This window comes from Phacochoerus africanus, chromosome 1 (genome assembly GCF_016906955.1).
Source record: "Phacochoerus africanus isolate WHEZ1 chromosome 1, ROS_Pafr_v1, whole genome shotgun sequence".
NCBI classification, from domain to species: Eukaryota; Metazoa; Chordata; class Mammalia; order Artiodactyla; family Suidae; genus Phacochoerus; species Phacochoerus africanus.
In genome coordinates this window covers 153587319-153602112 of record NC_062544.1, presented here as the reverse complement: position 1 = coordinate 153602112, position 14794 = coordinate 153587319, and the positions used below count along the sequence as shown (strand labels likewise).

At 50.0% G+C, this 14794-nt stretch overlaps 1 protein-coding gene across 2 annotated transcripts in view; it reads right to left on the bottom strand.

Moving 5' to 3' along the window:
• Positions 1–8850: 8850 nt before the first annotated feature.
• The window catches only part of TXNRD3 (thioredoxin reductase 3), a 60808-nt gene continuing 54864 nt past the window's right edge, over positions 8851–14794 (bottom strand). Inside the window, exons 16-17 of one of the 2 annotated variants that reach the window (XM_047782650.1) lie at positions 9659–9793; positions 8851–9425 (exon numbers count right to left, since the gene is read on the bottom strand). In XM_047782650.1, coding sequence (XP_047638606.1) covers positions 9363–9425; positions 9659–9793 — 198 coding nt within the window. In that variant the 3' untranslated portion in view covers positions 8851–9362. Of the gene's footprint in view, positions 9426–9658; positions 9794–14372; positions 14455–14794 lie in introns of those variants that run through there. The other variant, XM_047782641.1, reaches the window with a different exon arrangement.

Sequence of the window (14794 nt, the reverse complement as noted above, 5' to 3'; positions counted from 1 at the left end):
CCCACCATAGGCCCTTGTGTGCAGAGCCCTGGGACTGAGGGAGGGCTAAGTGAGCCACGTTGCCCAGGACCCTCATAACACTGCTCTAGGATGTTTGCTCTGGTGTGCGTGTGCGTGCGTGTGGGGGTGTTGTGTGCACACATGCCTGGCTCCATGCACTTCTATCCCACCCACCCTCCACCCCACCCGTAACTCTGGTAACCATGGATTTACGCCAGCCTGGCCTCTAAGGAAAGGACTTCACGATGGGATGCAGATGGAATCACATGGAAGGCACCCTCCTTCCGCCAGCATCATGTCCGAGAGAGTCATCACAGGGCTGTGTCTACAGGGGCTCCTGCTCCAGGCTGAGCTGGATTAACCGTCACCCACTGGGGGACACTTGGCATTTTCCAGTCTGGGGACATTATGGATAAAGCTGCTGCAAATGTTTTTGAACAGCCTCATGAACGAAGACAAGCTGTTGCTTCCCTGTTACACCTTCAAGCCTAAGAGTGTAACTGCTGGGCTGGCAGCAAGTCCACTTTCAGTGGTTCCCAAGTGGCTGTGCCATTTGTCATGTCCACCAGCAGTGTGTGAAAGGTTGCCTCATAAAGGGGTTCAAGTTAACTCAAGTCAGGGTTGTGAATGACTGGGGTTAAGAACTAACCCCTGGAGTTTCATCCCCCCAGCGGCTGTGCTGACATCACTGCACTGTGGCCCCAACAGCCATCGTGCAGATGCTGTCAGTACCCTAGATTGAGCCTGCCCGCACCTCACCACATGGAGGTGGGGGCAAGAGCAGCTGGTGCCCTTGAAGCAGCCCCCACCAGCGACGCAGGCTCAGGGTGGTGGATGGAAACTCGGCTGCCTGGCTCCTCGGTGGGACAGCCGCCCACCACCCACAAAGGACCCGTGGGACTGGGCTGAGCTGCTACCGTAGGGGCAGCAGACAGAGCGCCTGTTCCTCCTTCTCCCCCTGCCCCTTGCTGTGCTGTGGGAGCAGCTCCCAAAGCTGGAGGCTACCCTGACAGCCTCACCTCCTACTTCCAGAGGTTCCGGACCTCATAGCAGAACAGGCCTTGTTCCCATCAGTCATATGAGGGGCTGAGACACTAGGACCTAGGCCAGGAAGGCAAAGGCTGGTCCCCCCAACAGCTCCCCAATGTGTCTAACCACATGTGTGAGTGCAGTGCACACAGGCACACACATATATTCACAGAGGCACACAGTAACACACACACACGCAAGCACACAGAGGCACACATATAAGAGCACATGCAGAAATACTTACATATGTGCACAGGAATATACACAGGAGTATACACACACATGCACACAGCAGCACACATACACAGGAATACACAGGTACTCAGGAACACACACACATGCACACACAGGAGCACACACACACACACAGGAGCAAATGTAAAAAAGCACACAGAGGTGCATGTACACAGAACACACACATGCACATAGGAACACACTGGCACACACACAGGAACACACATAGAGCTGCACACACAGAGCTGCACACCCAAAGGAACAAACACACAGGAGCACACAGGCACACATACACAGATGTACACAGGTGGCATTTCTGGCCCTCGCATCTTGTCTGGCCTTGGCATCCCATGCCCCTCACTACGCCCTGGAGCAGGGTGGCCAGTTGTGTGTCGACTCCCCATTCCGGTTGGACCTGGAGCCCTCCCCCTCCACCCTAGGCCCACTGCCCCCCATCTCTTCTCTATTTCAAACTACTGGGTTTCCATGACAACACTTTGCACAAAGGGTCTCATGAAATCTGAAGAGAAGCCTCTAGGAAAAGAGGTGCCCCTTCCCAAGTCTGGGGCCTGGGGTCCCCAGGAGGCTATTGTCCCAGTGGGGGTGTGGTTTTCTCTCCTGGGGGAAAGGGGAAAAATGGGCCCAGCTGCTCCCCCAGGACTTCCAGGGTGCCTTGGGCTTGGTGCTGGTGCTCTGGCAGACTGACCCCGGGCCTGAAGGCTGGGACCCAGTGGGCCTTGGCCTGGCTCAGAAATGCCGAAACCCTGCTCTGACCTGTCCCCTGGGTCCCACCAAGGAGCCCCCCTGACCCTGCATGGGACCTATCTGCTCACCTGCCCACTGGCAGCAGAGGGCCGTGTGACGAGCAGCTCTACACGGTGCTGGCTGGGCGGGCTTTGCCGCTTCTGATGTGGGATGTGGGCTGTTAGGAGGACCCTGGGGTCTCCTCCCTGCACCTGGCTCCCAACCCTTTGCTATCAGGTAAAGCTCTCAGCCCCCTTCCTCAAGAAGCCAGGCAAGAGCCCTGGTCCAGGATGGGGGCTAGCTCAGCGCGGGAAGCCAAGTGTCTGATAAGCTCCGTGTAAGACCTTGTTTCATGTTTCCACCTTACAGAGGACAAGATCACAGTCACCCTCTTTCCAAGTAAGGACACTGAAGCTCTGAAAGCTGAACTACTTTGCCTCCATTTCCTCACAGAGTGGGGGTAAAGAGGTGAGGTCCAGGGTGGCATCTGGGCCACACAGGACAGGCCTGGAGTGGTGATCACACTGATGGCAGAGGAAGTGGCAATGCCCACCAGTCCCCACATGCAGACCCTCTAAGCCAGGGGCCTGGCTCTGCCAGCGGCATTGAATCTGCTTCCCACAGGACAGGAGGGCTTGCTAGGTCCAGGGCAGCCCTCTGTCCCTCTGCTGTTCCCCAGACTGACTTGGGATATCCCTTACCGCTCCACAGGCTGCCTCCCCAATCCTGGAAGTGACACAGATCGGAGGGCCTGGCACTGACCCTGCCTAGGAAGATGCCAGTGCAAAGGCTCTTGCCCAGCCCCCAAGACACAGTCCCAGGCGCCCGAGCCTCCAGCCAAAAAGGAGCAAACCAGCCGGAGGCAGGCTACTCATGGGCTGGCTTGCATGATGCCAGGGGAGGCAGGTGCTGGCCATGGTCCTGGCTGCTGTCCCAGCTTGCAAGCACCTGGCCCCAGAGCCTGGGGACAGGGCCCACAGGCTCACTAGACATCAGAAACTGTGAGGTCACAATCAGACACTGCAGCTGCTCTGGCTGCAAGTGGCCATAGAGGTGGCCACGTGAGGGCTGGGCTGGTGGACATTCCAGTGCTGAGAGACCCTGGACAGAAGCACCCACACCTGTGCGTCTGGGAGCACAGACAACCCCCACTTCAGACTGCAAACACAAACAAGGGCCTAGAAATAGCTGAAGACTGACTTTGGTATAGAAAAGCTCCTTTTCTGGCTGCCCTTGACCTGAACCTTGGCTGAGCCCAGGAATCGGGCTAGGTTGACCCCGGAGAGTGTGGAGTTCTAGGGCACAGCTCCAAGGCTTGTTGCCCCCGAGGCCCCACAGGGCTGAGAAATGGCCGGGTCGCAGCTAGACAGGCAATGCAGAGCCTCCCAGGTCAGGCCCCTGCTGCAGAGGTGGGGGACGTGAGGAGAGGAGGAGGACACAGGGCAAAAGTAAGACTGCCTTCTGCTCCAATGTCCCAGGCCTTACCCGTGATGAATATGTGAGGAAACGCTGCTTAGGGTCTCCTGGGAAAGAGCCCGGCAGGAAAGCTCCACAGCATCTCCTGACCAGAGGTGGGGGCAGCCTGGAAGGTCCAGGGCCCTGATATCATGTGGGTCCTGTGGTGTCACCTCCCTGGTGCATTGTGACCAGTCAGCACCTCACAGCGGTGGGCTGGGGGCACCAGTCTGGGGTCTGGGTGGGGCCAAGTCTGCTGTCACGTAAAGTAGAAACAGAGGCAGAGTGAGACCGAGGAAGGCTGACAGGCCTCTGGGGAGCTGGGCCTGGGGTGGGGGAGGCAGGCCACACATTACACAGCTCTCTCCCTGCCTGTGCATCATCACAGCCTTCAGGAAGGGGCCACAAGGTTTCATCTGGAGGACCATGTCACCCACACCAAGGACAAGTTCCCATCCTGCTTGCACGCCCAAGGTAGAAACTCCTTCCCAGAAAAGCCACAATAAATGAAATTTTTTCTCACTCATTTGTCAGGTGGCCTCACAAGAGACATGAAACCAAGTTTATGGCTCCCCAAACTGTGACCATCACATAGCATTTTTGAGTCTAGGGAGCAGGTGGAAGGAGAGAAGCACTCTGAGTGACCTGGGCAGGGAGACGTGGTTCAATGCACAGGAGGTCCTGTGGGCAGTGCTAGACAGAGCACAGCCCCTCTCAGGAGTGCCGGGAGTACTGGAGTACCACCAGGGTGAGGGAGTGAGCCAGGGCAGGCTGTCAGTGCCAGGGGCACTTGCTCAGCTCATCACGAGACTTCATAATGCTACCAGCCACCTGCTAACAGGCAAATCCTGAGACATTGCATCACAGGGGCCAACTCAGGAAGTGTTCCCAACATGTTCATCCCCTTACCCACACGTCCTTCTCACTCACACGCCCTTCTCACCCAGCCAATGCCCACCACCCATCAGTGTTTGTTCACTGAATAAAAGTCAGCTTGGAAGTATTAAGCATTATCTACCTATCTACAGAATGATGGCCTTGAAATGTATCCACACTCTTATATCTGTCAGTAGTTCATTTTTATTGTTGAATAGTATTTGACGAATATACTGCAATTTGTTTATCCATTTTTTTTTAAAATGGTGGCACCCATAACATATGGAAGTTCCTGGGCCAGGGACTGAATCTGAGCTGTAGCTGAGGCAAAGCTGGATCCTTAACCCAGTGTCCAGAGTGAGAATGCCAAATCGTTTATCTTTTGATGGACGTTCGGGTTCTTTACCATTTTCTACCATTATGAATGAATGCTGCCCTGAATATTCACATACAAGATCCTGGGAGACCCAGGAGATGAATTGCTGGGATGCAGGGTAAGGTGCTACTAATTAGGAACTGCCAAACTTTTCCAAAGTAGTTGAATGACTCCAAGTTCCACCAAAAATGTGTGAGAATTCCTGCTGCTCCACATCCCTACCAAATCTGGTGCTGTCGGCATGAATTCGAGTCATTCTCACGGCTATGCTCTCTGTGCTTTAAGGTGCCTTTCCCCACACCTGGGGATGCTGAGCAGCTTTTTGTGTTGCTTTTGGGCCAAGTGTGGCAAAATCTCTCCTCGAATCTTTTGATCATTTTTTGCTGGGTGATTTCTTATTACTATTTACTTATAATGAAGCTATATACTCTCAGTACAAGTTCTTTGCTAGCTATGTACATGGCAGTATCTTTCTCCTAATCTGTGGCTTACCTTTCCTTTTTTTTTTTTTTTTGCTTTTTAGGGATCAGCAAGTCAGATGTTATTCATTTATTTATTTATTTATTGCTTTTTACAGCTACACCCATGGCATATGGAGGTTCCCAGGCTAGGGGTCAAATCGGAGTTACAGCTGCCTGCCTACACCATGGCCACAGCAACATGGGATCTGAGCAACATCTGTGACCTACACCACAGTTCACAGCAACACCAGATGCTTAACCCACTGAGTGAGGCCAGGGATTGCACAGGAGCTCCTGTGGGCGGTGCTCCACAACCTCATGGTTCCTAGCTGGATTCGTTTCTGCTGCACCACGATGGGATCTCCACCTTTCCACTTCTTAAATGCTGCCTTCCATGGAAGTTTTTTTTAATTTCAATGAAGTACAATTGATCATTATTTTCTTTTATGATTCATACTTTTTGAATGCTAAGAAATCTTTGTCTATTCCAATCATGAAGATTTTCTCTTAGGACTTTCAGAAGTTTTACAGTTTTAGGTCATTTTTGTGAATTGAGGACCTTTTCCCACAGGGATGCTCTATCATTCCAGCCACACCTTTCATCTTTATAAAAAGATGGTCACTTCCCTGTGGATTTACCCAGCACATCTGTCAAAACTCAGTTAACCGATATATTTGGGTCTACTTCTGGCCTCTGGTCTGTTTATTTGTCCTTATGCTAATTCCACACTGTCTTGATTACTGCAGCTTTATAGCAAGGGAAGAAACAAAGTTCCCTTTTATTTCCCACCCCCCTCCCCTTTTTTTTTTCTTTTTTAGGGCCATAACCCACAGCATATGGAAGTTCCCAGGCTAGGGGTCAAATCGGAGCTACAGCTCCTGGCCTACCCTATAGCCACAGCAATGTGGGAACCAAACTGCATGTGCGACCTATACCACGGCTCACGGTAACACCGGATCCCCAACCTACTGAGCGAGGCCAGGGATCAAACCCGCAACCTCATGGATACTAGTCAGCGAATTCATTTCTGCTGCGCCACAATGAGAACGTCCCTCCGACGTTTATTTTTCAAGACAGTTTTAGTTATCTGGAGACCCTTTGCATTTTTATATAAATATTAAATTTATTTAATTTATTTGTCTTTTTGCCATTTCTTGGGCCACTGCCACGGCATATGGAGGTTCCCAGGCTAGGGGTCGAATCAGAGCTGTGAGCCTACACCAGAGCCACAGCAATGAGGGACCCAAGCTGCGTCTGCAACCTACACCACAGCTCACGGCAACGCCGGATCCTTAACCCACTGAGCAAGGGCAGGGATCAAACCTGCAACCTCATGGTTCCTAGTCGGATTCGTTAACCACTAGAGCCAATGACGGAAACTCCTAAATTTATTTTTTTTTAAAAGACTGCATGTAGCTTCCAGTTGTGGAAAGGAAAAAGTCAGCATACTTCATGCCATGCCTCCCACTGATAACACATGGCCTCTGGAAAGTAAACAGTGGCAGAAGAATTGGGGGAGGAAGTGGTATTGAAAGCACAATCCAGAATGCTAGTTCGAACATGCAGACTGACACTCCCCCACCCCCTGCAATCAGGTAAATGTCAGAGAAAACAAAACACCACCTTTCTCCATAAGATCTCAACAAGACCAGGAGCCTTGGTCCATAGCAAACCCCACTCTGGGGAAGTCCCAGGCCTCCCATGAAGATAGGACTTGTGAGGCTCCCACGGTCCTTAGCTACAGGGGCTCCTCTGCCACCCAGAGTTTGAACTTCTCTGCACCTCTGAGACCTGTGGCAAGCGCTCAGCTCCTGCCAGCCTTCTAGGGCTTTCCTTGACGGCATGTGGCCTGGCCCCTGGGGCACTCCTGGGGTCCTGCTCAGATTTCAGGAGCTCCTACCTGATTCTCCCAATAACGCTGGCTGCCTCCCGCCACCCCAGCTACAACCTCCCCTCAACACAGCAAGTCCCCAGCCTCTCCTTGGTTCCCTCAGGTCTGTGGTCTGAGAACTACTTTAAGGCAGAAAGTTGGGGCAAGGGCAGGTATCACTTCATTGTTCTCCTCCCTTGGGGACCACAGTTCTGCACTGTCTGAAGGCAGGATGTCCTGTTTGTTTACTGAGGGACGCTACCTCTGGTGCCCCGCTGCTCAAGCAGGGGCGGGAGTGTGGGCTTAGTGGATGCCCCAAACTCGGGCTGTGAATTCCCAGAAGGCTGCCATCACTCCCAGCCTAGATGCCTTGCATGGCTCTCTGATGGAAAACAGAACCACTTAAGAAACCTGCTAGTCCCACAAACACATAAAGTGCACCAAAGCACGTCACACCACAACTGTCACAGCCTGGGCTGTCTCAACACCAGCTCCAAACGACTCCCTCGCTCCACGAGAGGGTCACAGTTATGGGCCCAAGTGCTCCAGGAACAAAGCCATCCAGACAGGGCAGGAGAGTGACCATAGCTTAAGCTGTAGTCCTTTGATGACCAATATGAGAGGTGACAACCATCTCTTCTGCCGTGTGTCACTGCTCACCAGATCAACTGTGGTAACACGAGGCTGTGGTTGCCCAACGCAGGCTCTGCCAGTGCTTGACTGGTCCATAGACCTTCATCTGCCACCGACTGGCTAGACTGCTGTGTGTCCATGTTTACTGCCCTACGCTCAGTGCAAGGCAGAGTCAGGACTACCAGGGTCCCCGGTTCCGCCTTATGTGGGTTCTGGAAACATGTGGCTGTGTGTGTGTATGTGGTACTCAATAATACAGTAACAAAAAAAAATTTTTTTAATTATCTTACCCAGGATTTTAGTTGCAGCTGTTGAAAGCACTATTCAAGGTCTTCTCCATTTTGCTTTTAATCTTTGAAATCCTAATCATCGCTCACAACTCAGCTGCTTATATTACGTTCTGTTCAACTGGCCCCCAAAGCACACCCAGAGGAACACAGAGCATCCCCCAGTCTCCCGCCGAGGAGTTTCCACCTCAGTTATAGCAGTGCACCTGCCTCATTTGTCTGTCTCCCCAGTGCCCAGTCCGCATACGTTACTCTGGGTGCCCACCCTGCTCCATCTGGCTCCTCCGCTTGCAGGGAGGGCAGCAAACGCCCTGTCCACAGGTGGTGTCCCTAACTGTTCACTGCCTTAAAGTCTCCTCTAAAATGTGTGCCTAGGAGTTACCATCATGGCTCAGTGGTAAAGAACCTGACTAGTATCCATGAGGACATGGGTTCAATCCCTGGCCTCGCTCAGTGGGTTAAGGATCCACCAGTGCCGTGAGCTGTGGTTAGGCTACAGATGCAGCTTGTATCCTGTGTTGTTATGGCTGTGGCGTAGGCTGGCAGCTGTAGCTCCAATTCGACCCCTAGCCTGGGAACTTCCATATGCCGAAGGTATGGCCCTAAAAAGTAAAACAAAACAAAACAAAACAAAACAAAAAACATGTGCCTAGACGTTCTGACTGCAGAACCAATGGGCTAGTGGCCACAGGGGAGCACTTCGGCCTAGAACACTCAACTCAGTGCTTGACATCTGCACCTCAAGGAACAAGGTTCCCAAAGGACCCCCAGGCCCACCTCAAGGGCCTTTTAAAAAAGATGCCAATAGGTGTACAAATTTAAATCTCCTAATATCACCCATTCATGTACTGAACCTGATATCAGGAAATAGACTGTGAACAGAATCATTTTAAATCGTTTTAAATTAGATTTCTCATAACATACTATTGAGAACCCTTTAATGTTACTCTTAAGCTCAGCATGGTTTGACGTGAGCTCTTCTGCTCAGTCAGGGGCTCGAAGTGGAGAATGGCCAGGTAGTCGCCACTGGGGACCAGGCCGGGGAGAGGCGGGTTGTGACCGCAAGAAAAAGTGCCCACAGCAGGAGATGGTGGGCGCCGCTTTCCACCACCCGTGCCTGCGGCTGTGGAGCTGAGCAGACCCACTTTAGTCAGTTTCACAACAAAACAGTTCCAGGGAATCAACAAAGCAAGAGGGAAAATGCAGCATCCAAGGACGATGGATGAGTTGGGAAGAGGTCGGTCCTGGCTCACCTCTGGGCGGGCTTCGAGCAAGGACGTCAAGGAGGCAGCGTGGCTGCCCCTCCCCGTCAGCAGGCCAGGCAGGCACCGCTGCTGTCCCGTCTCCCTGTCCGTGCTCACAGGCGCAGACGAGACTACACAGCAGCAACTTAGCCTCAGCAGCCCTTCTGAGTGACATCCAGGCCCGACGCCTTCGTGATCTGCAACGTTGTGAACACCTGTCCCACAGGAGGATAGAACAGGGTTCACAGTTAGCTATTAGCACGTCCTGAATGTTACACTGACCTTATCCTTTAAAATATACAAGTCCCACAGCACAGCTTAGCAAACGCGTTCTCCTTTAAAATATACAAAGCAGTTACTAAAACAAAACCTTTCCACAGACAATGTGCTTTGTCACAGTTTTTCAAATGACATCAGTTGGGTCCACTGGAAAAGCCCTGTTTCCTACCTCAGCACATGTGGGATGGATTCCAATGGTGTCGTCAAGAAGCTGCTTCGTGAGCCCACATTTCATGGCGGCTGCGAACCCCTGGATAATCTCGCCAGCATTCGGTCCAAGAACATGAAATCCTATCACCCGATCCTTTCAAGGGGAAGCCAAGGAGGTTAACCATCTGAATAGGAAGCTAGTCACTGCAAGTTCACATCTGACATTTACAGCATCACCCACAGAAGAGCAAGCCTAACACTGAGCCGAGAAGAGCACGTGACCATGACACCAAGCCCAGTATGAATCTGTTCAACGAGCCAGTAAATGCACATCCTGAGTTAATTTGACTCAAATTTACCAGAACGAGCAATTTGCCCGCTGCATGAAGGGACCATGAGGGTAATGTACATCCCCAATGATGCTTGAGGCGGTGCTAGACACACAGCAAATCCCAGTTAGAGGCTGATTTCAAGTTCCAGGGCAGCAGGTTCTGCTCTGCTGGGAGAGCAGGGACTCCTGGTCCAGGAAGCTGGTGGCTGGCTCCAACCCAGCTCAGAGGAGACCAGGGCTCCAGCACTGTGCAGCAGGGACTCGGCTCAGGTCTTGGCACACACAGTGGAGGAAGTGGGCTCAGTGCATCACCAGTGCCTTCCCAGCCCTCAGGCTGTCATTGGTCAGTGTTTCCCCACCCTCCTCTCTCATCTAGAGCTTGGAGTAAAAGCATAAGGTGGAGAGGGAGCAGGACACACAGCTGGAGCCAGGGCCCCACCTTCCAGGCAGCCTGTGTGCAGGCTGTGGGGGAGGGGTGGGCCCAGACCACAAAGGTGGCTGGACTGGCACCTCCAAGGGGGTGCATGCATGGCAAGGTGGGCCAGAAGCAGCCCAGAGAGGGGGCGTCTGACAAACCTCAATTACAGGTGAAATTCCCCATTTTCACTATAGCCCTGCCCCAGGAAGACAATGAGGGACAGGGTGACATTCCAGATGTCAGAGAAGATCAGGCAGTGCGTGACTGCCAGTGTCTGTCGGCCAGTGTGTGACGGTGTGTGAGGGCCAGTGTGTAAGGGCCAGTGTGTGAGAGCCAGTATGTGCTGGCTACTGTGTGATGGCCTGTGAATGATGGTCCGTGTGTGTCAGCCAGTGTGTGACGGCCACTGTATGACAGCCAGTGTGTGACATTCAGTGCGTGACAGGCAGTGTGTCTTGGCCAGTGCGTGACGGCCAGTGTGTGATAGCAAAGTGGGGCCATGCAGGCAGCAGTGGTGAGGGAGCAGCACCGGGGGGTGTATCCTGACCAGGAGCCAACCAGTAGCCCGGGATGCCCTGCTCTCCTAGTTGGAGAGTAAGGCGAGTGCAGACGTGGGGAGGAAGCACCTTAAGGCTGTGTGACTCTGACATTCCGCAGATGTGGGCAATTTCACATCTGACCTCCCCAGAGACACTACAGGCTCTTAGGGAGGAAGGCAGCCATTGCACACCATCTGCGCTCAAGGCTGTCTACAAGGCAGGTGGTGATGATGCTGTGCTCTGACCCAGCAGTGAGGGGTGTGTGAGGTTCAGTCCCCTGCTGCCTCCACCCCGCCAAGGCTCCTCCAATGAATTACTAATGACCCCTTTTGCACCTGTGTAAGCATTTCCTTCTAAAGCCTCTGGACCTGCATTCTGTCAACAGGCAGACCTCCTTTTATAGCACTCTGCAAATGTTGAGCTTCTCACAAACTGAAGGATTGTGGCAACTTTGCGCCAAGCACATCTCCTGGAACTGTTTTTCCAAGACACTTTGTGACTCTGTGTCACATTCTGGTAATTCTCACAATGTTCCAAAGTTTTTCATCATTATATTTGTTATAGTGACCTGTGATCAGTGATCTCTGATGTTACCATTATAATTGTTTTGAGGCCAAGAACTGTGCACACATAAGACAGTGAACTTAAGAAATGTATGTGTTCTGTTTGTGGAGTCAGACTGGCTGGTCACCCCTCCTCGGGCCTCCCTATTCCCTGTGAAACAACAGGGAAATTAACGATCAGTAACCCTACAAGGCCTCTAAGTGTTTAAGTGAAAGGAAGCATAGCACATCTCTCATTTTAAATCAAAAGAGAAATGATGAAACTTCGTGAGGAAGGCATGTGATAGTGAGGCCTCTTGTGTCAAATGGTTAACCAAGCGGTAAGAGCAAAGCAAAGTTCTTAAAGGGAATTAAAATAATGTGATCCCTATCAAATTATCTACGACATTTCTCACAGAACTAGAACACATAATCCTAAAACCTACATGGGAACCATAAAAGACCCCAAATTGTCAAAGCAATCCTGAGAGGAAAAAACCAAGCAAGAGGCATAACTCTCCCAGACTTCAGACAGTATTACAAAACTACAGCAATCAAGACAGTGTGGTACAGGTACAAAAACAGACATACAGACCAATGGAACAGAATAGACCCCAGAAAAAAAAAAAAAAACAAACACGTATAGTCAATTAATCTTGGACAAAAGAGGCAGGATGTAAAATGGGAAAAAGACAGTCTCTTCAGCAAGTGGTGCTGGGAAAGCTGGACAGTGCCTGTAAATTAGTGAAACTAGAACACACCCTCACACCATGCACAAAAATAAACTCAAACTGGCTTAAAGGCTTAAACATAAGACAAGACACCATCAAACTCCTAGAAGAGAACATAGGCAAAACATTTTGTGTCATCAGTGGTACAAATGTTTTCTTAGTTCAGTCTCCCAAGGCAACAGAAATAAAAACAAAAGTAAACAAATGGGACCTAATCAAACTTATAAGCTTTGCACAGCAAAGGAAACCATAAATAAAACAAAAGCACAACCTATGGAATGGGAGAAAATACTTGCAAATGATGCAACTGCCAAGGGCTTAATCTCCAAAATATACAAACAACTCATATAGCTCAAAAACAAAAAAGCATAAAACCCTATGAAAAAATGGGCAGAAGACCTAAACAGACATTTCTCCAAAGACATACAGATGGCTAATAGGCACACGAAAAAACGCTCAGCACCACTAATTATTAGAAAAATGCAAATATAAACTACAACAAAATACCACTTCACTCTGGTCAGAATGGCCATCATCAATAAGTCTACAAATAACAAATGCTGGAGAGGGTGTGGAGAAAAGGGAACCCTCTTGCACTGTTGGTTGGAATGTAAATTGGAGCAGCCACTATGGAGAAGAGTATGGAGGTTCCTCAGAAAACTAAATATAGAATTATAGGATCTAGTAATCCCACTCCTGGGCATATATTCAGAGAAAACTCTAATTTGAAAAGATTCATGCACCCCTATGTCCACTGCAGAAAGCACTATTCACAATAACCAAGACATGGAGTTAACCTAAATGTCCATCAACAGAGGAATGGATAAAGAAGATGTGGTATACATATAAAATGGAATATCATTAAGCCATAAAAAATAAAATAATGATATCTGCAGCAACATGGATGGATCTAGAGATTATCATACTGAATGAAGTCAAACAAAGACAAGTATCATAAATACCACTTTTATGTGGAATCTAAATTATGATACAAATGAACTTATTTACAAAACAGAAAACAAACCTATGGCTACCAAAAGGGAATGTGGGGAGGGATAAATTAGGAGTTTTGGGTTAACAGATAAAAACTATTATACATAAAATAAAGAAGATCCTATTGTATAGCCCAGGGAACTATAGTTAATATCTTACAATAAACTGTAATAAAATATAAAGAAAAGAATATGAAAAGAAAATCTGAATCGCTATTCTATACACCAGAAACTAACACAACATTGTAAATTAACTACACTTCAGTTTAAAAAAAAATGCTAGTCCAGTAAAGACACAGATGATAAGAAAATGAAGCAGCCTTACTGCTGATGAGGAGAAAGTCTCAGTCTCTGGATAGAAGATCAAATGAGCCACAACATCCTATAAGCCAGAGCCTAATCCAGAGGGAGGCCCCCAGCACTCTTCAGTTCTGTGAAGGCTGAGACAGGTGAGGGAGGTACATAACAAAGTTAGAACCTGGCAGAGGTTGGCTCATGAATGAGGTTCAAGCTAAGACACCGTCTCATGATGTCCAAGTGCCAGCAGAAGCAGCAAGTGCTGGTGGATACACCACAGCTTCATGAAGGTGGCTGCACTGAAAAAGGGTTTTCAGTGTAGACAAAACAGCCTGCTACTGGAAGAAGATGCCACCTAGAACCTTCACAGCCAGAGAAGAGAGGTCAGTCTGTCTTCAGAGCTTCAAAGGACAGGGTGACGCTCTTGTTAGGGGCTCAAGCAGCTGGTGACAAAGTTGAAGCCATTCCCCAAATCCCAGGGCTCTGCAGAATTATGCTCAATCTACTCTGTCTGTGCTCTCTCTCTCTCCCCTGCCCCCCCCCCGTCCCCCATTTTAGCCACCCTGCAGCATATGGAGTTCCCAGGTCAGGGATTAGATCCAAGGCGCGGGTACAACCTAAGCCACAGTTGCAGCAATGCTGGATCCTTAACCCACTGTGCTGGGCCAGGGATGGAACCTGCATCCTGGTGCGGCAGAGACAACACCAATCCCATTGTACCACAGTGGTAACTCCTGCTTGTGCTGTATAAATGGAACCACAAAGCCTGGTGACAGCACATCTGGGTACAACATGGTTGATTGAATTTTTTAAGCTCACTGCTGAGACCTACTGCTCAGAAAAAAGATTCCTTTCCAAATATGACTGCTCATAGCCCATGTACCTGATCACCCGGGAGCTCTGATGGAGATGGACAGGAGACCCAAGTGCTCTCATGCCTGCTGACCCAGCATCCTTTCTGCAGCCTGTGGACCAAGGAGCCATTTTGACTTTCAAGTCTTATTATTTAAGAAGTGTGTTTTGTTAGGCTGTGGCTGCCATAAGCAGTGATTCCTCTGATGGATCTGGGCAAAGTCAACTGAAAACCTGGGAAGGATTCGCCATTCTAGATGCCATTAAGAACATCTGTGATTCACGGGGAGAGGTCAAAATACCAACATTATCAGGAGTCTGGAAGAAGTTGACTCTAGCCCTCATGGATGGCTCTGAGGGGTTCAAGACCTCAGTGGAGGAAGTCACTGCAGATGTGGTGGAAACAGCAAGAGAAATGGAATTAGAAGTGGAGCCTGAAGTTGGGACTGAGTT